Raw genomic sequence first — 22,886 nt, forward strand, 5'->3', positions numbered from 1 at the left:
TCACAGGCCCGGGCCGGGGGTGGAGTGGGCACCCAGAGCGGCAGCCCTGGTGGGGTCCAGGCTGAGCAACCAGAGTGAGGCCAGATACTGGGGCCTGTTCTGCTCAGTGGGGCCCAGGCGCGGCCTGCGTGTGCGTGTGTAAGCCACCTGTGTGCTCCGGGCAGGCCTGTGGGAGCAGCTGGGCGGAGCAGGGCCGGCTGGACAAAGGGAGGGCACGGGAGGGCACCTTCTCTGCGCTGGGCCCTGGGTGTGAGTGCAGCCGGGGGCATGAGGCAGCCCACCTGGGCCGCGGAACCCGCCTGACTCCCTGAGGCGCTGTGGACACAGCCCGAGGGCCCGTCTGAGCTGGGGCTGGGACAAAAGCTGGCTGCAACCACAGTGGGGTGCAGGGCCTGAGGGCCTCCTGTCCGGTACTGGGCGACTGCATCTGAAGAAGGGACTGTCGCCCAGCTGGTGAAGGAAGGGTAGAGGGGAGGGGGTGCAGAACAACAGCCTCAGTACCAGTGTCTTTTTATTGAGAGCTGCCCCTTGTACCGACGAGCCCGCGAGGCAGGGCTGTGACAGTGTCCCTCAGGCGCAGGCTGCAGGCTCAGGGAGGAGCAGTGCGGCAGGGTCGGGAGGACAGCGCCCGGCTGGTGGGGCCCTGGGCCCTTGAAGTGGAGGGGTGTGTGCTGACACCCAGCCTGCTAGGGGCCGCTGGGCTCCTGAGGCGGCCCTTTGTGGGCTGGGCCTGTGTGGCAGGGGCCCCCCAGGCTGCCTGACCTTCAGGGAACACTCGGGTCCATGGTGCCCCCTCCTGCAGAACGGCCGGGTGGGAGGCCCAGCAGCGGGGTGGGGCCTGTCCGGCGAGGGGCTCTCAGAGCCCTGGCCAGGGCCCTCCTCCAGTGCTGTGCTGGGCACAGGCGGCTCGTGTCTGGGCAGTAGGTGACTCGGGCTAGGTCAGGATGAACGCAGGTTCCAGGGCGGCCCTGTCCAGGCCCCGGGATGAAGGCTAGCGCCCTGGTCAGCCCTGGGTCCTTCAGTCGTGGTCATCGGGCCTCGGCACCTAGGCCTCCTGTCGGTCGGCAGCCGTGGCTGGCTCAGGCCCGGGCCGTGCCGGCCACAGGCGCGTGTCCGTCAGCGGCGGGAGCCGCCCAGCAGCACAAAGAGCAGCCCCAGCAGCATGAGCGGGGCGAAGACGAGCAGCAGGCCGAGCGCCTCGAGTGCCAGCAGGCTCAGCAGTGCCAGGCGGCGGGCGCAGGGCCCGTGTCCCCGCAGGGCCCAGAGCCAGGCACCCAGGCGGGGCGGGCAGGGCAGGAAGGGCAGGCAGCCGCGGCCACCCAGGGCCTCTGGCAGGAAGCGCAGCTGGTAGCGGTGCTCCAGGGCGGCCCAGGGCCCGCGGCCGCGGCGGGCGGGCAGGGGCGGGGTGGGGGCGCGGGGCGCGGGGCCCTGTCCGCCCGCAGCAGCTCCTCCTGCAGCCGGCAGATCTCCCACTCGAGCACGGGGGTTTTCTGGCGACACAGCGGGCAGCGTGCGTGGCCCAGGCCGCCGGGGGCGGCGCCCAGCAGCCGGTGCAGACAGCCAGTGCAGAGGCCGTGGCCACAGTTCAGCAGGGCCCGGCGCTGCTGCCCCAGCCCGTAGGGCTCCGTGCAGACAGGGCACTCCTCAGCCTCCTGCTGCGCCTCCTCGTCCTCTGTGCGGCTGGCCCAGGGCGGGGCCGCGGCCCCCAGCAGGGGCTCACTGTCCGGAGTCCTGGCACCCTCGGGCTCCCCAAGGGCCCCACTGCCCGGCCCATCCTCTACCAGCACTTGGTGCAGTGGGTCCACGTGCTCGGGGCCCAGAGGCCGACTGGCGAACCCAGAGCTGCGGCCAGCAGGGCCACCAGCAGGGACCCCAGGGCACAGTTCAGGGGCGGTGCCTCCAGGGCAGGGCCCGGGATGGGTGGGTGGGGACCCCAGGGTGGCAGAGGGGTGGCTGGGGCCTTGAAGGTCAGCGTGGCCCTCCACAGCCGGGGCAGGCTCTGGCACTGACCTTGCAGCAACCGCCGCCTCCTTCTGGCTCCGGGCCCCACTCGAGGAAACTTCACTTGGGTCCCCGTGCCCCTGCTGGCTCCTGGGCCCGGCGTGCCGTCTCTGACAGGATCTGCCCAAGCCCAGCCGTGGGCAAGGCAGTCCCTGTGTCAGCCAGGGACGGCCAGCTGGATTCCAGGCGGTGGCCTTGTGGGCAGGCCAGTCCAACTCCTCCAACAGGAATTCCCCTCCCAGGGGTGGGGACGCCAGTCAGACCTCCCTCCCCACCAGCCTGAGCCACACCCCTTCCCTCCAACCCAGGCCACACCCCCTCCTTCCCTCCTGAGGGCCCTGGGCAGCTGTACCCTGAGCTGGTAAGGGATGGTCACACCAGCCTGGCCAGGTGCCTTTCCTGCTTGGCCCTACCTCAGGGCAAGGGCAGAGTCTACACAAGGTGGGCAAATGGCCGGCACCCTCATCATCAGACTCACGCACCGGAGTGTGGGCTGAGCCACGGTGCCCGTGCCCAGTGGAGCGGGCTGTTCCATCCAGACCCGCTCTGGACCACCCACCGCCCGAGGCCCACTCCCACACAAGGAAGAGCAGGTAGGAAGTGGCCACCAAGAGCCCGGCATTTATTGCTGAGGCTTTCCTGGAACTGAGCAGGCAGGTGTGTGCTGCCCAGGGCCTCCTCCCTCTGCTGGGGTCTGTGCAGGCGAGTTGACCACCCTCCCAGCTGGGAGACAGGGCGAGAGCCAACAACGGCCTCCAGAGAGCGTCGGGCAGGGTGGCTGCGGCCAACAGCAGGATGGCCCTTCAGGCCCACGTCTCAGTCTGGAAACGCCGTGTCCGCTGCAGCTGGGCGAGGTAGGCGGTCGCATCGGGGCCAGAGAGCCCGCCCTCCTCCCGGAAGATGGACAGCAAGGTGTCGCACACATCGGCCGGCATGTACTTGGCGTTGCTGGAAGGGCAGGCAGGACAGCGCTCAGCACAGCCGGCGTCCCCACGGGGCCCGTCCCTCCAACCACCCGCGGCCCAGGCTCACCCTGCCAGGTAGAAGTGGGCGCCCCGGCCGTCCAGCAGCTCCCACACCAGCGGCCCGAGTGCCCGGAGCCGGTGCTGCACGTACAGCTTCTGCTCCTGCGGGGCGGGGGGCGGGGGGCGCTCTGAGCCTGCACCCTGGGCGCCCCGAGCCTGCACCCTGGGCGCCCCGGCCCGTGCCGCTCCCCGGCCCTGCACACACACCTGCTCCCGGGAGAAGGCCGTGACCAGAGTCAGGCAGCCCCTCGCCTGCAGCTGCTCCCACTCGGCCTCCCAGTAGAAGTCCTGGTCCCGCCGGCGGCAGCCGAAGAATAGCACGTTTCCTGGGGGGAGGGGGCGGGAGCAGGGCCTGAGCCTGGGCCTGCACCCACGGAGCTCAGCTGGCCGCCTCCCCACCCCAGACTCTGCTCACCAGTCTCGCCCTGGGCCACTCGCTCCTGGATGACTGCTCGGAAGGGGGCTACGCCGGTGCCAGGCCCCACCATGATCACAGGTACGTCTGGAGTCTTTGGGAACGTCAGGCCCCCAGACCGCACCCACAGGGGCACCCGGACAGGTCCTATGGCGTGAAGGAGGCGGCTTGAAGAGGCTCCCAGGCCCAGGGCCCAACCCCCCACCCCAAAGAGCCAGGGTCACCTTGCACAGGGTCCAGGGACGCCAGCCAGCTGGAGCAGAGGCCGCGGCGGGGCTCCCGGAGGCGGGTCCGGTACTGCACCACGGCCACCAGGATCTGCAGCCGCGAGGGGTGGGCCTGGGGGACGGGACAGTAGGCAGCCTGCCCCGTGGGACCCCTGCCTGGCTCCCTGCCACCCCCCCCCCGCCCCCACCGCTGAGACTGGCCCTCCTCTCACCCGCAGAGAGGAGGCGATGGAGAAGGCCCGGGGCCGGATCAGGGGCAGCAGGTCCAGCAGGTAGTCTGGGGGGATGGCAGCAGCCGTGTGGGGGAAGTCGCATAGCACCTGGGGGGGCAGTGGCAGGGCAGCCTCGGCTGGCAGGGCCACACGCACTGCAGCAAGGCGCCCAGGCCCGCTTGCCAGCCCCTGCCCACCTCCAGGCCCGTCCCGTGGGGCCAGGCCCTCCCCGGCCCCTGCCCACCTCCAGGGCCATCCTGCGGGTCCAGGCCCTCCCCTGGCCCCTGCCCTCCCCCGGCCCCTGCCCACCTCCAAGCCCCTCCCCGGCCCCTGCCCACCTCCAGGCCCGTCCCGTGGGGCCAGGCCCTTCCCAGGCCCCTACCCTCCCCCGGCCCCTGCCCACCTCCAAGCCCCTCCCCGGCCCCTGCCCACCTCCAGGCCCGTCCCGTGGGGCCAGGCCCTTCCCCGGCCCCTACCCTCCCCCGGCCCCTGCCCACCTCCAGGCCCGTCCCGTGGGGCCAGGCCCTTCCCCGGCCCCTACCCTCCCCCGGCCCCTGCCCACCTCCAAGCCCCTCCCCGGCCCCTGCCCACCTCCAGGGCCGTCCTGCAGGTCCAGGCCCTCCCCCGGCCCCTGCCCACCTCCAAGCCCCTCCCCGGCCCCTGCCCACCTCCAGGCCGTCCTGCGGGGCCGGGTGCAGTACTCGCAAAGCTCCTCCTGGCCCCGTGCAGAGCTGAACTCCCGCAGCTTCTCCCGCTCCAGCTCGTGGGGGGAGAGACAGGCCAGGAGTTCAAAGAAGGAGCGGCGGGGGACACTGGCAATGTCCAGGTACTGGGACACGAGGCGCCGCATGGAGCAGGGCTGGGGCAGCCGCGCGGGGCAGGTGACGCCTGCAGGGGATGGGACACTGTGGGGGGCGGGCACGGGGGACCGGGCACCGGGGGGCGTGGGGGAGACACAGTGCGAGTGCCGCGGCCTCGGGGGCTCACCCGGCTCCCGGGGCTGCAGTGTGAAGTGCTGCTCGGGGTCCAGGCCCAGCACCTGGCAGAACTGCTGGACGTGGCTGGCCGTGTTCTCGGGCTGGATCAGCACCACGTCGCCGGCTACAAAGCTGTGGGGGAGGGACAGCCAGGGCCTGGGGAGGGGCCCGCCTGCGGGGTGAGGACACTGGGGGCTCCGGGAAGCTGCAGAGGAAGGAGGCAAGCGGCCAGGGAGGCTAGGGGCCCCTGGACAGAGGGGTTCTGCCTCCCCAGCTGTCGTCCCTGCTCTCGGCCCTGACGTGCACCCACTTCAGGAGAAGAGCAGCTCAACCCTGGACTGGGGCTCCCGCGCAGCCCCTCCACGGGCCCCCGGCGCTGACCCGCACCTCATCCCAGAGCCCGAGATGTCGAACTCAATCAGCCGCACGTCCTGAAAGTGCGAGGGCCCCGTGACCCTCTGATTGCTGACCATGGGTGCCAGGAACGGCTGGAGCTCTGAAGGGGGCCCCTGAGGGTCTGTTCCGGCCACACACAGCTCCTCAGGGCCCGAGGTGGGGGTGTCCTTGAGGAACTGCAGGGTGAACTTGGAGGGCCAACTGTGAAAGGGCAGACACTCTCAGACCGCTGGCCAGGTCTGCTGTGCGGGTGGGTGCCACCCCAAGGCCACACTTACGGGACTCCAGGAGGGCTCAGGTCGAGGTTCAGAGGCACAGGGTGCGGCCCCAGCACCTTCTCCCACAGATCCTGCAGCCAGGGGTCGATGGCGGCGTCGGGCCTGCAGACAGCAGGTACACACCCCTCTGGCGACCCTGCTCCCAGCTGGGCCCGCAGGAGGGCACCCCCACCCCGCAACCCACTCACCCCAGCTCGTGCTGGTCATCGCCCAGGCACACGGGCAGGAGAGCGCTGCCCCCGAGCTGCAGCAGCCGGCGGTGCAGCTTCTTGGCCACAAAGTTGAACCTACAGAGAAGACAGAGCTGGTGCTGGCCCCGGCCCTGCACAGGCGGGAGGCACACGCCCAGTGGGCTGCACAGGGTGGGGGCTCCCAAGGCCCCGCAGGCTCCTTTGCTGGCTCCCTGAAGGACAGAAGGGTCTCTCACCCGCCCCGTGGGTGTGCCCGGCAGTGGGAACAGACGTCTACGTTTTGCAGTAAACAAAGCCCCCAGACCCTTCCCAGGCGAGGGTCACAGGCCACCCACTTTCCGTCCTTTTCACCCGGACAGCTCCGGGCCCCGGGCTGCGTTTGACTCTGGAGGCGTCTATACCCAGCGACCCCTCCCTCAGCTCCGAGCTGGAGAGTTAGGAGCTGTAATGTTGCAGGAGCCCCACGCCGTGTGTACCCCTGAACACAAAGCCCTCAGTACTTCCCTGGGAAATAGTGCAAAGCAATAGCACTCTGCTCAGGACACAGACGTGTCGTGAAAATGGTGAGAGAAGGCAAAGCGGAGGCAAGCAGCGGTGGCCACGGACGGCTCCCGGGGCTGGGCTCTTTGCACCCTGCCTGCTCTCACCTCGCTGCTCTCCATGCTCGCCGTAAGCTCAAACCCCTCCCCGAAGGCTGCTTATGAAGGCGGGGTGAGCCAGGCTCCCTTGTTGCCCTACGTCACATGTTGACAGAGGACGCTGGCTCAGGCCCTGGGGGCTGGCTCTGGACACCAGTTCCTGCCTGGACCGTGTCTCAGGTGTGGCCCCAGCCAGCCCCCTCCCCGCCCCAGCTGTCCTGCTCACTTTCTGCATGAACCAGCCTATCCTTCACGCCCAGGGCTTCTGGCCACGGAGGAGGTGTCACCAAGGAGTGTCTGTGGGGCCAGGAAGCGTGGCCAGGGCCACAGCCTCAAGGGGGTGCCCTGGGGGCTAGGTCACGCACCCCTCCGCCAGGCCACTGTGTGGACGCAGGGGACAGGCCCACCCTCCCTCACTCACTTGGCGTAAGACGAGTCCCCGAGACCCAGCACAGCAAAGTCCATCTGACGGAGGGCGGTAGACGGCAGGCTCCTCCGGAAGATGAACCTCCAGAAACTCTGCAGTGGGAGAGGGGCGCTCAGGGCCTCTCCCGGCCACGGGGCCAGGCCTCCCCAGGGCCCAGGCTTCCCCAGGGCTCTGCTCTCCTAAGCAACGCTTTTGTTATAAGACCGCTTCTCGTTCTACCGTAGCAGTGAACAAGTTGGGCAAAGGCAGAAAATGGTAAAGAGGAAGAAAGCCGCCCTGGCAGCAGTGCCGGAGCTGGGCTAAAGTGCTCCCTGCATAGGGCCGGGGGCGCCAGGTGGGGCTGTCACCAGCAGGGCAGCTGTCGGCCCGCCGCCCCCCACCCCCCCAGCATGCGGGCAGCACGGCCCTGGCAGCTCTCAGCCCCGCCTCGGGCCTCACAGCCACAAAGAGGCTCTGGGCCAGCACGGCAGACCCTGAGGCCCCTCTCTGGTCTGGTTTCCCCACTCAGTGGAATCTTCCCTCCTGGGCCTGGAGCTACCGGCCATCAGGCTGCTCCGTGTCCGTTCCCTGACCCCGTGCAGCCAGCCTAGGTCCCACGCTGTTCCCCTCCCCTGGGGCACCCTCGCTTCCATGCGGCCACTCATCCCAGGTGGCCCCCAGGTCGGAGCCCGAGTCCCTCTCCTTCCCTGACCACAGGGTCACCACCGGGCAGCTTGTGCGGGAGCGCCTCCCATTCCAGGTCTTGGCCTGGCCTTCCCGCAGGCCCAGAGGCGCTTCTGAGATCTCCTGCTTAGACCTTGTCTCCTGAAGGCTATGGAAAGCCTCAGGTACTTCCTGAGAAAGGGTCCAGGGAAGATGCGATTCTCACAGCTTCGGTGTGAAAACACCAGGCTTCCCCTTGCACCGCTGGCAGACAGTGGGGCTCACTTCAGGCTGAAGCTGTCTTCTCCAGGCCCCTGAAAGTTTGCTCTGAGATGGTCCAGCTGGGTGGTCGTGGCTGGGAAGCCAGTGTCCCTCTGTGGCCTGCTCTGATCCCAGATGCCTGGGCACTCTGCATGCCCAACAGCTGAAACCCACACGAGTCAGGTGTCAGTAGGGGCCCGGTTCACGCCCTGCCAGCCCTTCCTGGGCACATGGTGGGCTTGTTGGCCCGGGATCCAGCCTTCAGCCCTGTTGACACTTTCCGCGGTGATTCTCTCACTGGTCTCCTTCCTGCTGCGGGGCTGCTGGGAAAATCTCGGGCTCCTGATGTCATCTTTCTTGTTCCCTAACTTTGCTATGGTTTCTGGGAGAATTTCTCAGCATTATCTTCTGATCTGGGATCATTTTAAGGTGGTCTCCTCAGCTCCTGCTCTGCCCAGGCTTGCGTTTCTGGCCCCAGGGCGCTGGCTCGCCCACCCCCCACAGATGGGAGCTCTGCTCTGCCTGTTCCTCTGGCTCCGCGTGTGCTCCTCCTGGTCCCCGTCCTTCACGGGGGTCTTTCCTCGAGCACGTGGTCGTTTTTTGTGGCCTATCTGTGCTTCAGAAGATGACAGAAAACCTCAAGCTCAGGCCTGTCACCAGTGGGTTTCTTGGCCAAGAGAGGGGCCTGTCCGGCCAGTGTCTGATGGCGACCAGGAGGCTGGGGTCCCCTGCTCCTGTGCCGTGCTGGGTCGGGAGGCCCCCATCCTGACTGCCTCCGTGGTGTCCATCCTGGCATCTGGCCCTCCGGTAACCACCCTCATCCTGGTGTGACCGTCTCCACGCTCATGCTATTATTTCTGGGGCAAAGTCAGGACCTCTGCCCAGCTGGCCCCACGGGGGTCTCTATCCCCCACCCCTTCCACACCCTGGTCTCTGGCACCCACCACACGCCTCCTGCCCTGATCTCCCCAGACCTGCCTCCTCTCCTGCGCCGCCTCCTGTAATGGTGTGCCCACTCCAAGCCTATTCTCAATTTTCTGCTTTTTTCACCTACCAGCATTTATACAGGCCTGGTTTCTCTCTCACAGCTATTCGGTTTAATCCCTTAACCCCTCACAGCATAAGCGTTTTTGAGTTGTCTCACGTGCAGACGTCCTTAAACGCTTCTGTGCCTGAGGCTGCCAGCCGTCCCTTTGCTGACCTCACTTCATCTCCTTGCAGCTTTGGGCACCAGAGACCACCCTCTGGAGACAGTCACCCTTCTGCCCTCGGCCCTGGAGATGGTCCACTCCCCCTTCTCGCTGGCGGGGCCTCTTTCCTGCTCCTCCCTGGCTTTGTGTTTAAGGGCAGCCCGTCCTGGGGGAGGGAGGCACCTCCTTCCTCTCGCCTCCATGTTTTGGCCACTGCAAAACGTGCCTCCACTAAGGATTCTCATTGGAGCTCCAGGCCGACTGTGCATCTCCACCTGGACAACATCCGGGCACCTGACCCTCCTGATTCTCTTGCTTCTGTGCGTGGAACCGTCATCCATCCTAGTAGCTAGGCTCAAATCCCTGTCTTAACTCTACCTTCTTTCTCATCTTTGAAATCGATTCCACGATTGCACATTCAATCAACTCTACCTTCTTAGCACCTCTGGAGGGCGTCTGCCCCTCTCTGCTCTGCCACCATCCTGCCCCAAGCCTCAGGCTCTTGGCTGCACTGTGCCCACCTCCCACCACCACCACCCCTGTTCCGGCTCTCCTGCAGCCTGCTCCCCCTGCAGACAAGGGCTGGTTTTGCTGGAATACACACATGACTGCATCACCCCATGGGTTCCACGGCCCTTCATTTCAAACCCTTCTGCCTCCCCATGGCTGTTGACCTCTTTGGGATCCAGCCTGGCTGCCCGCTCTGTTTCCCTCCAAGCCTGATTCATTCCTTGGCTCGACCGTCCTGAACCGCTTTCCACTCTTCCATGGCTGGGCTCTTTTTCTCCTCTGCAGAGGCTGCTCCCTCGTGCCTGGTGCCTGGCTAGCCCCCACTTATCCTTCAAGACTTAGCCTAGCCTCTTTTCTTCTAGAACGCTCTCTCTGAACCTCCAGATTGAGGGGGCAGCCCTTATTAATGCTCCCATCAACATCAAGCACTTTCTCTTGCAGCGTGCATTTTTTTGACATTGTAACTGCCCGTTAAACATTTGCTTTTGCTGTTTTGAGTTTCACGAGGGTAGAAACGTGACTACTGGGTTCATAGCTGGATTCACAGCATGAGATTATGCTTGGAATACAATGTGTGCCCAAAACATGGTCAAAGAATGGAAGAATGTTCCCTGAAGCTGAGCTTTGAAATACACACAAGACCCATACCAGATTTATAAAAAGCCCTGGAAAAAATACGAAAAATTAAAGGGGTCCAGAGTTTATTAGGAAGGACACCCAGAGCTCCCCGCTCCACCCAGAGATCTCCTCCCATATCCACAGGAGAACAATTATCCACTGTGCTTCTCAAGTCTTCCCAGGCAACGAAACCAGGGTGCGGGGCAAGGGCAGGGAGCTGAGCTCCTGAGCGCACCTCAGGTCAGCCTTACCTTCATGTTGTCCGGGGGGTCTCCTTGGCCTGCAGTTGCACAAACAAATATCACCACGGGCTCATTAATCAGATTCACCTCAACAAAAAGACACACATGTAAGGCCTCGGGCTGTAATGGCCAGGCATCCTCCCAGCAGCCTGGCTCCCCCTCCTTCTCTCAGAGGAATGGGGCAAAGGGACTCAGCGCTCGCGAGCGGCCGGCCTGCCTGCCTTCTCTTTCAGGCTCCTCGGCTACCGCTCCCCTGTCTCCATGCGTTAAACTGGCCGCTGCTCCCAAGCGTTCCCGGCCCCTAAATCTGCCGTAATGGAAGGGCCCGCTCTCAGACGAAACGCAGCCCCCTGGGGTCGAGCGCTTCGGGGGCCGGCGCCCCAAGCCCGCCGGGTACCCCCGCCGAGGTCCGAGGAGCCCTCACCACGGGGTAGGAGTCCAGGGCTTCCACCCGGCAGCTGAGCTGCCGGCGCCTGGCCTCGCGGCCCAGCCTCTCCGACACATCCTGGGCTGTGCCCGTTTGGCTGCCGAAGAGCACCAGGAGTCGCGCGCTCGGCATGGGCTGACCCCGGGGAACCCCGCAATCCTGACGTGACCCGCAGCACTCGCCGCCAGCCCGGGCCCCCGCGCCCGGCTCCAACTTCCGGCTTCTGGCGTCGGCCGGAAGTGACGCCCTAGGGCCGCGCCCGGCGGGGCATGGCGTCCGAGCGTGGCGGGCGTCGGCGGGTGGTCTGTGAGGGGTCCCGGGTCGGGGCCGGGGGGGTCGGCCGCGCGACGGGGCCGAGGGCCGGGGCAGGTGGGGCCGCTTGCTGCCTCTCGTTGGCCGCGGCGGCGGCAGCGGCAGGCGCCAGCGAGGCTAGGAGGGCGCGGCCGCGTAGCTCGGCAGCTGGGACGCTCGGCCGGGCCCCGGCCCGCGCCCAACCGGCGCGATGCTCTTCTCGCTCCGGGAGCTGGTGCAGTGGCTGGGCTTCGCCACTTTCGAGATCTTCGTGCACCTGCTGGCCCTGTTGGTGTTCTCTGTGCTGCTAGCCCTGCGTGTGGACGGCCTGGCTCCTGGCCTCTCCTGGTGGAACGTCTTTGTGCCCTTCTTCGCTGCTGACGGGCTCAGCACCTACTTCACCACCATCGTCTCCGTGCGACTCTTCCAGGATGGAGAGAAGCGGCTGGCCGTGCTCCGCCTTTTCTGGGTCCTCACAGTTCTCAGCCTCAAGTTCGTCTTCGAGATGCTGTTGTGCCAGAAGTTGGTGGAGCAAACGCGAGAGCTTTGGTTCGGCCTGATCACGTCTCCGGCCTTCATTCTCCTGCAGCTGCTCATGATCCGCGCCTGCCGGGTCAACTAGCCTCGCAGAAGATAGGCTGGAGTGCTGGGGCCCACACGGAGTCCCCGTGTCTGCCGCACCAGAGAAATCCTGAGTCTGAGGGCCAGCTTGTGCCCTGCTGCGTGCCTGGTTTTCGATCAGTCGTGTCTGAAATTGTTCTCTCAGCTGGGCTAAAAAGAGAAGCCTTGATTCTTAAAGTGTATTTTCTCTTACTTCATGCTTTGAATAGCTAATCTTGAACTGAGATCCCGAGAAGGATCCTGAGAAGGCCAGACAATCCTGAACTCCTGACAGAAACTGCATATAAGTAAAATATCCTCATGGGCTCTTGAGTATTTTCATGGATCCTGGCAAAGTACGCCGTGTGCAAAGGCTGCAAAGCTGGACTTGGGATATGCCCTGGCGAGCAGTGCTGACCTGAGCGCTTGCTGTCCCCATCTCCCCAGACAAGACTTTCTTAGATGCTTGAGCTCTAGCAAGTGTAAACCGGCTTGTGTCTTCTCCCCAGTGGCGCTGCGGAGGGTAGCTTTTTCTTCATTCCAACCCAGGCAGACAGGAGGATGTTAAATAAGCGTGACCCGGACCCTATCCAGAGATCTGTCGCCTGAGAAAAGAACTTGCTTTCAAGGCACTGCTTGGCTTCCTGTCCCAGCTTTTCCACCACCTTGTGGCCGGCAGTGTTAGTGCACCTGAGACGTTTAGGCCACTCTGAGGGACCAGAGAGGAACAGGTGTTCTGATGCGAATGGGCATTGAGACCTACACATGGGAAGTTTGCAGTTGGTCTCAGCCCACGCTTGTCACCCTGAGGGCTTTGATTTGATGCCAGTTAGGTGCCAAATGAGAACATTTGCTGAGATGAAAATAAAGTAAGAGAGTGTTTTGCTGAAACACACAGTGGTTGCCTGACCTTTCGAGGATCAGTGCTGAGCCACTCCCCGCTGTGTGGTGTCTGCGGTCTCAGAGCTGAGGTGGTGAGAGGGGGCTGGAAGTTGGCTCGAGCCTCCTGGTTGGATGGCGGCGTAGCTCCCGCGGAGCATCCCTGCTCCCTGCCTGGGAGCCAGAGGGAAGACACCCTGGGGGTGGGCCCACTTTGAGGGCTAACAGGCGTGTGCCATCAGAGGCCTTGTAGGCCTCACTGAACTGCAGAGCAGGAGTCAGCAGGCTGTGACACGGGGCCTGTGTTTGTACTGCCCCTCAGCTAAAAATAACTTACATTTTCAAAGGGTTGTGAAGACACCATGGCAGAGAGTGAGTGTGGCCTGCAGTGTACGGGGCTTGTGATCTGGGCACGGTTGGCCTTTGGGTCAGATCACTTTTGTTTGTGTGCGTGCAGGGAGAGGCTGTCCTGGGCATCATAGAGTGTTCAGTGGCACCCCTGACCCCCACTTACCAGATGCCAGGAGCACCCCTCACTTGTGACAGCCCAGTGTCTCCAGACATTGCCACATCTCCTGGGGGACAAAGCTGTTCCTAGTAAGAACCACTGGACTAAATTATTCCCTGTCTCGCCCTTTACAGAACATGTTTTCTGGACTCTTGTTCTAGTGAAACAGCTTCAGGACCCTTTTCCTAGGATGGCTGCTGCACGGCCTGAGCCACTGAGATGCTTGAGTCGGAGGCTGGTCTAGTTTGTGCCACAGCTACAGAAACATCTCCTACCCAGCATCGGCATAACCTGTGTCAAAACCAGATGCAAGCTGACCCTTGGGGGTGGGTTTCCTTTTAATGTTGCTTTTAGTCCGTGTGTTCTGTCGCTGGCCTGTTGGATTCTGGTAGTTCGGGATCAGGTGATCCTGTCAGCCTACAAGGGATGAGTGCAAGAATGTTCAGCTTCCTTTCGGGAAGGTGATTTGAGGAGAGTCCTGAAGGAACACTTGAGCGCTGGAAGGCTGAAATCCAGTTTCTTTTCTCCAGCTGGATAGACTGGGCTGTTACAGTTATTGTAGTGATAGCTGCAGACTGCCACGGGACACAGAAGTGGAGAAAGGCCCTGGGGCTAAAACCTGCCCCGGTCTTTGCAGAGGCCCAGGTGCTCTTGGAGCCTTGTCTCTGAAAAGTGAGTGTAGTGGGAGGCAGGAGTGTCATTTGTGAACATCTGCTGACTGTAGGCAGGTGCTGGAAAGGCAGGTGACAGTTGTCCTTGCCCTTGCCCCCAATTTGTCCTTCTCTCCTTGGCTCCAGCAGGCCTGAAAGGATGTAGTGAACTTTGTGCAGCCCTCCCGGGGCAGTGAACTTCCTCATGGCAAGTACACGGAGAAGGTGTGCCCTCAAAGTCAGTGTTGGGACTGGGCGGTTTATCAGGTGAATGGAATGTGCCCCGGCTATTATTGCCCTGTGTGCCTTGGACTGCTGTGGGCCTGCTTGTGTGCGTTATGGGCTTCCACACTCCCATCCGTGTTTGGTGGGCTCTGGATGACCAAGGGTGGATAGTTTCCACTACTTGTCTGGGCAACAATAGTGGATTCTAGGGGCCAGCAAAAATCAGAGATTCCTGAGAAACCGGTTACTCAGCACTGGGTGGGGCTCCAGCCGTTGCTGTCTCCACTAAGTCCCGCAGGAGACCAGGACCGCAGGTGGGCAGTCCTTGGACCCATAGGCACCTGGGCCAGGAAGAGGGAGGCTGGCGTACAACCGGCGCACCGCTCACGGGAGCGAGACAGCCTTCCAGTCCTGGGTTGGCCCTTCTTCCACCGCGCTTTCCGCGGGATAACAGGCGGACAGACCAAGGGCAGCCAGGGTCACCCGCGACGCGGGGCCGGGGGTCCGGCCTGCCTGAGGGGCAGAACCCGCCCCCTCCTGGCTCCGCCTTCCGAGCGCGGCCGGCCTAGGGAGCAAAGGCGGAAGTGTGGGCCTCCCTTGAGGGGCGTGAGGCGTCACGGGCGTGTCCCAGGGGGCCTCCCCAATAGGGACCCACTCCGGTGCTGGGCGCTGTCCACTGAGCTCGGCGGGAGGGCGGGGTCGGGGAGAACGCTCTCCAATCAGCGTGGTCGGCTACCCTCCCTGCCATAGGTGGGGCCGCGGGGCTGGGGCGGGCCTGAACGGGCCTCTCCCCCAATGGGCGGCGGCCCGGGGGTGGGGCCGCTGCGCGAAGGCCGGCGGCGGGCGGCGGCCGCAGTCCCGGGCGCGCGCTGGCTCCGGCGGCCACTCTGCAGCATGGCCGGCTTGGGGCGGCCGGGCCCAGCGCCCCGCGCCGCGATGCCTGCCTGGAAGCGAGAGATCCTCGAGCGAAAGCGGGCTAAGCTGGCGGCCTTGGGCGGGGGCGCGGCGCTGGTCGCTGGGGCGGGCGCGACGGAGACCGCGGGGCCGGCGACCGAGCCGCTGGTGCTGGCCGAGAGCCTGGGCCCGCTGCGCGAAAACCCGTTCATGCGGCTCGAGTCGGAGCGGCGGCACGGGGCGCGGCGCGGCGGGGGCGCGGGCGTGGCGGGGCCCGGAGCGCGGCCCGCGGAGCAGCTGCTGGAGCTGTACTGCTGCGTGCCCGGAGTGCGTACCATCCGAGCCGACAACATCCTCATCATCGAGTCGGCGCCCGGCTTTCCGCCCGCGCCCGCGCCCAGCCCGGGCCTCGGTCCTGGCGGGACCGCCCGCATCCGAGCCGCGGAGGTGCTTGTGTACGAGGCATCGCCGCCGCCCGGCCGCGTCAGCCGCCTGCTCCAGAAGTTCGACCCGCCGGCCGCGCCGCGCCGCCGCGGGAGCCCGGAGCGCGTCCGCCCCACGCCGCCGCCCTCTCCGGGCCCGGCCGTTCCGCGCGTGGGCGAGCGCGCCGCCTGCTTCCAGTCCGATCCGGAGCGCTGCGGCTCCGGCCTTGGCCCCAGGCCCCGGCGCAGCGACTTCCTGCACAAGACCAGCAGTAACTCTTTCACTGTCCACCCGCGGGGCCTGCGCCATAGCGCGGGCGCTCGCCCACTCCCCAACGGGCCCGCGGCCCCGGAGTCCCGGGCCGGCGCTGCCAGGGGCTTTGAGGGCTCCGCGCCTGGGCCAGGCGAGTGGAAGCCAAAGGTGGAGTCGGGGGAGGCCCCCGCCCACCAGTCCCCCAGCCAGGGGACCCCCAGTGCCACTCCAGCCGCGGCTCCGGCCCTCCCCACGCTCAGCCCTTCCAGTGCCACTCCCAGCCAGCGCCAGCGGGTCTCCGCGGCCGCCAGCGCCAATGACTCCTTCGAAATCCGGCCAGCCCCCAAGCCAGACATGGGCAGGATCCCTGCTGGGGATCTCCAGGCCCGGGCTCTGGCCAGCCTTCGAGTGAACTCTCGAAACTCTTTCGTAGTCATCCCCAAGCGCAAGACCTCTGGGGCTCCTCCTGGGGAAGGGAGGCGGTCCATGGCGCCTCCAGAGGAAGAAGTTGGCTGGGCCTCCCAGCACCCGGAGCCTGAAGCCCAGCAGGTGCCTGGAGTGGATGATGTGTTTTCAGCGGGGAGGAGCCCCTCCAGGATCGAGGAGAGGGGCAGCCCCGCACCCGCCACTGCCCTTGTGGACCCTGCCATCAGGTGGCAGAGGCCGCCCTCACCACCGCCGTCTCCACGGGCCGCCACTGAAGCTGAGCCTGCCCAGGGCTTCCAGACTCCTGGCTTGGCCAACAGTGGCAGGGAGCCTGGGCGGCCAGGGCTGCCCATCACTTTCATTGATGAGGTGGACTCGGAGGACGAGGTTCCCCAAGAAGCCAAACTGCCCTGCTCCGGGGCTGGCGTGCCTCCCCAGTACCACCCACATCCGACCAGGCCTGGGCACTTGTCAGAGCTCCAGCGTCGGGGTGGCAACACCTTCACAGTGGTGCCTAAGAGGAAGCCAGGGGCTGTGCAGGCCAATGGCGTGGCCAGGCCAAGGGAGGCCGAGGAAGAGGAGCCAGGCAGAGTTTCAGAGCCTGCTGCCGTGGGGACCTCGCCGAAGAAGCGCTACCCCACCGTGCACGAGATCGAGGTGATCGGTGGCTATCTGGCCCTGCAGAAGTCCTGTCTCACCAAGGCTGGCTCCTCAAGAAAGAAGGTGAGTGGCGGGGAGCAGGGTCCCCAGCAGGGAGGGGGAGAGGTGGCAGGTCACAGATCTGTGGGTGTAGCATGTGGCCTGTTCTCAGGACACCTGGGCTGGGTGCGGGATGGCGTCTACGTGGACCAGAGGGGGCCGGTGGCTGTGCACGCTCCAGGAGAGTCTGGGCTGGGGGAGTCCCTGGCACGGGTTCCAGTGGGATCCTGGGGACCCAGGGGCTCTGTACATTGAGAGGCTGGTGGGGACTGTGGGTCTAGCCAGGGCCGTGTCTTCTTGTTGACTCTCGTGGTGCTCTCTGGAGTTGGCTGGGCAGTCCTGTCCCAGGTGGGCCCTAGGTTTGAGGAGTGGCCTGGCATGTTCTTCGGGTCCTGGCCTGTGCAGGTAGCAGGGGCCAGGGTGGAAGTGGGAAGGGGCAGGAAGCCCTTTGATTTGGATGGGGTGGGACTCCTGCTCAGCTCCCCAGAGAGCATACCGGCTTCCCGCTTAGCAGGACTTGGCTTTGAGTGAGGGTTGACAGGCTGGTCTGAGCCTGGGCTGAGCTGCTGGGGAGTGAGGAAAAGGCTGCCCTCACTGGGGAGGCCTGACACCCTCTGGGCACGAGAAGACGTTCCTCAGATTCTTCCTGGTCCTCTCGGCAGCAGGGTGTTACCCCGGGGCGGATTCCAAGGCCAGCCCCACAGGGCTGTGATCAGCAGGTGCTGTGGATAGATGCACTCTCCTCCTCTGCTCGTCCTGAGGCTGCCTCCGCCCTCCGCCTCCGTGGCTGGGGCCGTGGGGGGCGGTGGCATGCTGGCGTCATGGAGCCCCCTCGCCCGCCGTGCTGCTGGCGTTGTCTAATTAGACGTGGCACCGCGCCCGTCTGCTTCCTTTGGCCTTCCTGCCTCAGGGTCGGCCTTGGCACTGCCTCACTCCCTGCGTCACCCTCCTGCCGCTCCATCTGCCCGGTCAGGCCGCGCCTCTCCCCCGCCGCGCTTCCGGCGCCCCCCACCCCTGCCCCGTCCTGCCCTCCTGACCTTGCCTCACCCTCTGTTCGCGTCTGGCAGCCACGGTCACAGCCCCACGCCCGTGCCTGTTCTCTCCCTCGTCTGCTCCTGCGTCCTGACCCTTGGCCCCAACTGCTGCTGGAGGCTCCTTTCCCCTGCTGGCCTCGGGTGGTGGAGGCGGTAGCTCCCACCCTGCCATGCGGAGGGTGGGCCTGAGGGCACTGGAGGCCGCGGAGCTCTCTGCTGAGCCCCCGTCCCAGCCCCATGGCCCCACGGCCGTCACGCTGGGAGCCTTCTGCTGTCTCCTGGGCCTGAAGGGCTGCAGCCCAAAGCCGGGGCAGGGCTGTGGGGGTCGCCAGTGGCTGAGTGGGGGTGAGAAGGACGCGAGGAAGTTTCGAGAGGAAGAAGGCCCTGGCCTGGCCTGGCCCTTGGACCAGCCTGGTCCCTGTCCTGGTGCCAGCCTCAGGGGTAGGGGGTCCAGATGGATGGTGAGCAGCCTGGCTAGGGCCCTGCCATAGCAGCACGAGCTGCTGGGAGTGGTTTATGCCTGGGCGAGCACCAGCTGCCCTTTCCAGGAAGAGCGGAACGCCCGTTGGGTGGGACGGAGGCGTGGGGCCACCCAGCCCTTCACAGTGACCCGGGCCACTCCGGCCGTGGCCGCCCCCTGTGGTCCCGCGGCCCCTGTGCCCACTCCAGCCAGCCTGGGGCTTCATCACCCTCCCGGTCCCCTCCCACCCCACGGTCCAGGGATGTGGGGGTCTGGAGGCCAGCAGGACATCGGGGGCCTCCTGGGCGGGGTGGGGGCTAGACCACCGCCTCTTCCGAGGGACAGGGAGGCGCAGCTCCTCACGTGGGCGTGGGCGCCCAGCCAGCCGTGCACCCTGGAGCCGTGCCCGGGGGGCTCACACGGCCCCCAGTTAGTTATTTCTGGGCAGAAGCACAGATACCCTTCCTCTCCCTGGCTGCTAGGGGAGGGGGCGGCCACGCCCCTCTTGCCCTGCCCCAGCCTTAGGCTCTCTGGGTTCGCACTGTGGGCCTCTCCCCTGGGAGGTGCCCATCTGGCGGCTCCTCCCCTCCCCTCTGCCCTCCTCACCTGTCCATCACCCACCCAGCCCAGCACGATGCCCACAGGGCTTGAGCCTCCATGCCCAAGCCCCCGACCACCCACCCCTCTGGTCCTCGGGTCTTTCTAGAGCCCGGGACCGCTGGAGCAGGCCCGGTCCCTCCTCTCAGCTTCCCCACTGATGGCGGGGAGAGGGGTAGGTAGGGGTGGGGCTGCCCTTGACTCAGGGCATCCCACCTGAGCCGTCGTGGGAACTCCTCTGGGGCCTTGTGGGGTGGTCCTGTGGCCCCCTGGAGCTTGGGCTGAGTGGGAGACGGTGGGTGCAGGGGTACGGAGTGGGGTGGGTGCTCACCCCCGGCTGGGACTGCTGGAGCCCAGCTCCCAGCCCAGAGTGCAGGGTGGACACTCTCCAGTAACCAGCTGGGCATGGCGGACGGGCTGCGGTGAGCGTGAACTGGGCGGAGCCAGGACCCACCCGCTGGCGACCCGGGGCGAAGTCCCCACCGGGTCAGCTGACCAGGCTTGTGCAGGTGCCTCTGGCTGCAGCCCCTGCTGCTTCTGTTCTCCTCGGGTCTGGAGACAGGTCCCACCAGCGCACAAGTCACGGGGCGTCCTGTGACCCACAGACCTGAGCTCACGTGGAGCCTGGGGACGGAAGGGAGGTGGGACGTGACCTGCTGCGTGCCCCAGCTGGCTGAGGCAGGCCTGTGGGCCCACCCCTCCCGTCCGGCCGCTGCCTGGCCAGGCCGTGCCAGGCTCAGGGCCTGTTTGCGCCCAGCCCCCTTGGTGTCCTGCTTGCAGCTGGTCACGCGGACTAATGAGAGCGTGCTAATCCGCCGGGCCCTGGCAGCAAGCCCGTCCCTGTCCCCAGTGGCGGGGGATGGGCGCAGAGGGCCTGGGGTCCTCGGGACAGCGCTGTGTATCCAGGGGCACGCTCCCTGCGGGCCTGGGCTGGGCGACCCCTGTGCCGGAAGCCCCTTCCTGCCTTGGGCTCCTCCTGGGGTCTTTGGCCCCAGGTCTCAGAGGGCCAGTTCCTGGGGCAGTGGATGGGGGGTGGCCAGTTCTGTCTCGGGACGAGCACCTCGATCCCACTTTTGCCTGGCCCTGGTGATGGTATGCCCATCTCCCTGACCGCTCGTCTGTGCCTGCGGGCCGGGCAGAGGCAGGCAAGGCTGCCCACAGCTGTGTGTGCCCATGGGAGGTGGCAGGACCCTGGCTCAGCAGGGCAGTGCCGGCTGCTCCTGGGCAGCCCTGGGCGTGTCCCCCAAGGCCGGGCCCTCTGCTGCCCAGGACCGCAAGCCCAGCTCTTCTGAGACTCTCCCCCACCCTCTGCTGTCCCCAGGCCCAGGGTTCTTCGCCCGGGGGCCTGGCTGCCTCTTCGGCTCCTTCCAGGGGAGGAGGAGGAACTTGAGCTGGCTGTGGTGTCCTGTGCCCTGGAGTTTAATATTTCGAGCTCCTGTAGGGCTGCTCACATCTGCTGCGGGCAGGCGGCTCCCGTATTCATTACCACCCCGCCTGGCCGGCCGAGCCCATGAGCAGGCGGCAGGGGCCTGGCCCTGGGCCCCAGAGAGGGAGGGTCCGGACCCTACGGGCCCTCCCCACCCGCAGCACAGTCTGAGCTCTGAGGCCTGTGGGCGGAAAGCAGAGGACTTTCCCCAGCATAGACTCCTGGGGCCTGTTGAGCGGACAGGGCAGGTGAAGACCGTGTGGGCAGGCCGAGTGAGAGAAGAGGGCCACTGGCCCCGCCCAGCACAGCTTCCGGCCGCCTCGCTCTGCAGAACGGTGACAGCACCCAGTGCCCCTTCCTGGGCCTGGCGCAGAGTGGCTGCCTGAGCTCATGTGGGCCCTTGGGGGCCTGGTTGTGGGCGTGCCAGGCCCTGGCCCAGCCGTGGTGGTCTGTGCTGAGCAGGGCGGGTAGGATCATCCCGGTGCCTGGCAAGCTGGGCTGTGAACGCAGGCCTGGAGGAAGGCCCCAGCCGACAGGAGGAGCTTGCTGGAAGCACAGAGGTGGGCTCCCGGGTGCGGCCTCAGCTGGACCTGTTCCTGCTGGCTAGTGTCAGGCTGAGAGATGTAGCTGGTGCCCTGGCTCCCTTGGGAGGCAGACCTGCGACCCTGGGGACCGCCTTGGAGGGATCTGGAGACCCCCTGCCTTAGGGCTCCTGGTGCTGGCTGGGGTCTGGGCCTTGGGACCGATGGTCACTAGGAGTGAGGGGACCCTGGGGTGGGAGGGGGCAGGAAGGGAAGGGCGGGGCCCAGGCTACAGGCAGACACCGCGGCCTGAGGGTCCAGGTGCAGGGTCTTCTCTGATGAGGGGCAGCCCCCACCGTGAGGCCGATGGAGTGCTGGGCTCCAGCTCTGGTCTGACGTCCCCACTGCACCCTGGGGGCCCCCTGCACCCAGCTCCGTCCAGCTAGAGGACCCCCAAGGCCCGCAGCAGGGCCTTCGCTGACGCGCCGCCTGCCCCCAGATGAAGATCTCCTTCAACGACGAGAGCCTGCAGACCACGTTTGAGTACCCCCCTGAAAGCTCCCTGCAGGAGGCAGAGGCGGCAGAGGAGGAGGAGGAGGACGCGGTGGAGGACGCGGAGGCTTACGGCCCTGATGGTGCCGCGGAGAAGCCCCTCACGCTGTTCCTGCCCCGGGCCACGTTCGTGAGCAGCGTGGGGCTTGAGAGCCCACGGCTGCCAGACGGCAGCTCCGGTGAGTGCCCGTCAGGGCGGGCAGGCAGGATGGGGTGGGGCGGCCCAGGCCGTGGGACTGCAGCCACACGTCCACCCATTCGGCCTGCAGGCTTGTCCAGCTACACGCCCAAGCACTCCGTGGCTTGCAGCAAGTGGCCGGAGCAGGTGCTGGAGCGGGCTCCGAGTGCGGAGGAGGCCCCGTCCAAGGAGGTCATGGTGAGCAGGGACAGGTGGTAGATGGGCGCCCAGGGAAGGTGGGCAAGATGGGGGCTCTAACGCCTGGATGTGTCCTTGACTGCCTCCACACCCCTCTCAGCTCACCCCCGCCAGTCAGAACGACCTCTCGGACTTCCGAAGCGAGCCAGCCCTCTACTTCTGACCTCCCACCCCCCGACCAGCACAGCCAACGCTGAGCCCTCCAGCCTGCCAGGCTGTGCCCACCCATGTCCTGCTCGCCCTGCCTGGGGCCTCGCGAGCAGGCTGGTGCTCAGGGCCCGAGCCTGGGGCGCCCGGGACCCCCGACCCTGGTTTGCAGGCACTGCCTGTGGGGAGGGCTGGCTCCTGCTGTCAGTTGGGTCCGGGTGGAGGCCGATGGGACTTGGATCTCCCCACCCGCACCCCCACGTCAGCCACTGTTTCTGATGATCGGCACGCCTCCCTGCCTCTGACGACGGACTCAATAAATGACGCCGGATGAGCTGCCTCTACTTTCCTGCGCGGTCCTGGGCTGGGGAGAGGGTGTGTCGAGGTGCGGTCCGTGAGGCTACATCGAGGCAGCATGGCGGAGGCCGCCCGCCTGGGGTCGGGTGGAGGACCGTCGTGGGCGTGTGTGCCCAGGGAGGTGGCCCTGAATAATGCCCCACGCCGCGTAGCGTGGTCCAGGCCCCTCCCTGCCCGCGGCCCTCACTTCCCTGCTTCCCCTCCCAGCCACGCTTTGGCTGGGCGAGGGTCTGCCCTGTGCGTACCCCCGGTCTCTAGGGCTCCCCCTGCCCCCCAGAAGCAGGTCAGCGAGAGCTGTGGTGGGAGGCGGGACGCCAGGCAAGCTTTCTAGGGGCTGGAATCCTACAGGCCTGGGAGCGGGGGCACTATAGCTGTCGGGCCTGAAGGGCCAAGGGCTGGGGGTGGACAGAAGCGCAGAGCAGGGAGCCTCACTGCTTCATCAGACTGGGAAGTTCCCAAACCTGCTAGGGCCTGCAGAAAGGCCATGGCAAGCTGACCACTCGCTTGGGGTCCCGCTAGCAGGGAAAACTGCCAAGAGGTGACAAGAACGGGAGCGGCTCCCGGCTGGACTGGCTCCCGGCTGGACTGGCTGCCTGTGTGGAGCCAGGCCATTCACAATCCAGCCCTTGAAGGCTTGTCTTTTCCTCTTGGAATGTCAGGCCCAGGAGAAAATGCCACCTGGCCAGGCTTGGGAAGGAGGAAGGTGTTTTCCTGGAAGGGGTGGGCCCAGACTTCTGTAGACCTTTTCAACTGACACACGCTTCCCAACCTGCCCAACCTCAAGAGACAGCAGTTGTGAGGACCCCAGGGGGGCTGACAGGCCAAGGAGATGGGCCCAGAGGACTCAGGAGGGATGGCTGGGCCCCAGGCTGCACAGACGCCACTCGTGACC

General features: G+C 66.0%; 3 protein-coding genes across 3 annotated transcripts; 2 read left to right on the forward strand and 1 right to left on the reverse strand.

The window, feature by feature from the left end:
• On the reverse strand, positions 494 to 10,899 carry NDOR1 (NADPH dependent diflavin oxidoreductase 1). The gene is given in 16 exon segments (XM_018054754.1): positions 494 to 1,428; positions 1,431 to 2,258; positions 2,811 to 2,949; positions 3,034 to 3,128; positions 3,234 to 3,352; positions 3,442 to 3,588; positions 3,666 to 3,780; positions 3,881 to 4,124; positions 4,549 to 4,768; positions 4,868 to 4,989; positions 5,245 to 5,454; positions 5,532 to 5,633; positions 5,720 to 5,818; positions 6,782 to 6,879; positions 10,260 to 10,337; positions 10,675 to 10,899. Coding segments are annotated over 16 exon segments (3,063 nt in total). The 5' UTR covers positions 10,810 to 10,899; the 3' UTR covers positions 494 to 1,116.
• Positions 10,937 to 12,461, forward strand: TMEM203 (transmembrane protein 203). Its single transcript, XM_005687362.3, has one exon. The coding sequence runs from the start codon at positions 11,180 to 11,182 to the stop codon at positions 11,588 to 11,590; it is 411 nt and encodes a 136-aa protein (XP_005687419.2). The 5' UTR covers positions 10,937 to 11,179; the 3' UTR covers positions 11,591 to 12,461.
• Positions 14,609 to 21,981, forward strand: TPRN (taperin). The gene is made up of 4 exons (XM_005687357.3): positions 14,609 to 16,548; positions 21,062 to 21,293; positions 21,384 to 21,490; positions 21,591 to 21,981. The coding sequence occupies exons 1-4, from the start codon at positions 14,626 to 14,628 to the stop codon at positions 21,651 to 21,653; spliced, it is 2,325 nt and encodes a 774-aa protein (XP_005687414.3). The 5' UTR covers positions 14,609 to 14,625; the 3' UTR covers positions 21,654 to 21,981.

The sequence above is a fragment of the Capra hircus genome, chromosome 11, assembly GCF_001704415.2.
Source record: "Capra hircus breed San Clemente chromosome 11, ASM170441v1, whole genome shotgun sequence".
NCBI lineage: Eukaryota > Metazoa > Chordata > Mammalia > Artiodactyla > Bovidae > Capra > Capra hircus.

Coding starts and splice junctions, on each gene's coding strand:
- TPRN (XM_005687357.3), top strand. CDS start 14,626: ATGGGCGGCGGCCCGGGGGTGGGGCCGCTGCGCGAAGGCCGGCGGCGG. Junction 16,549..21,061: donor CTGGCTCCTCAAGAAAGAAG/GTGAGTGGCGGG, acceptor GCCTGCCCCCAG/ATGAAGATCTCCTTCAACGA. Junction 21,491..21,590: donor CCCCGTCCAAGGAGGTCATG/GTGAGCAGGGAC, acceptor CACCCCTCTCAG/CTCACCCCCGCCAGTCAGAA.
- TMEM203 (XM_005687362.3), top strand. CDS start 11,180: ATGCTCTTCTCGCTCCGGGAGCTGGTGCAGTGGCTGGGCTTCGCCACT.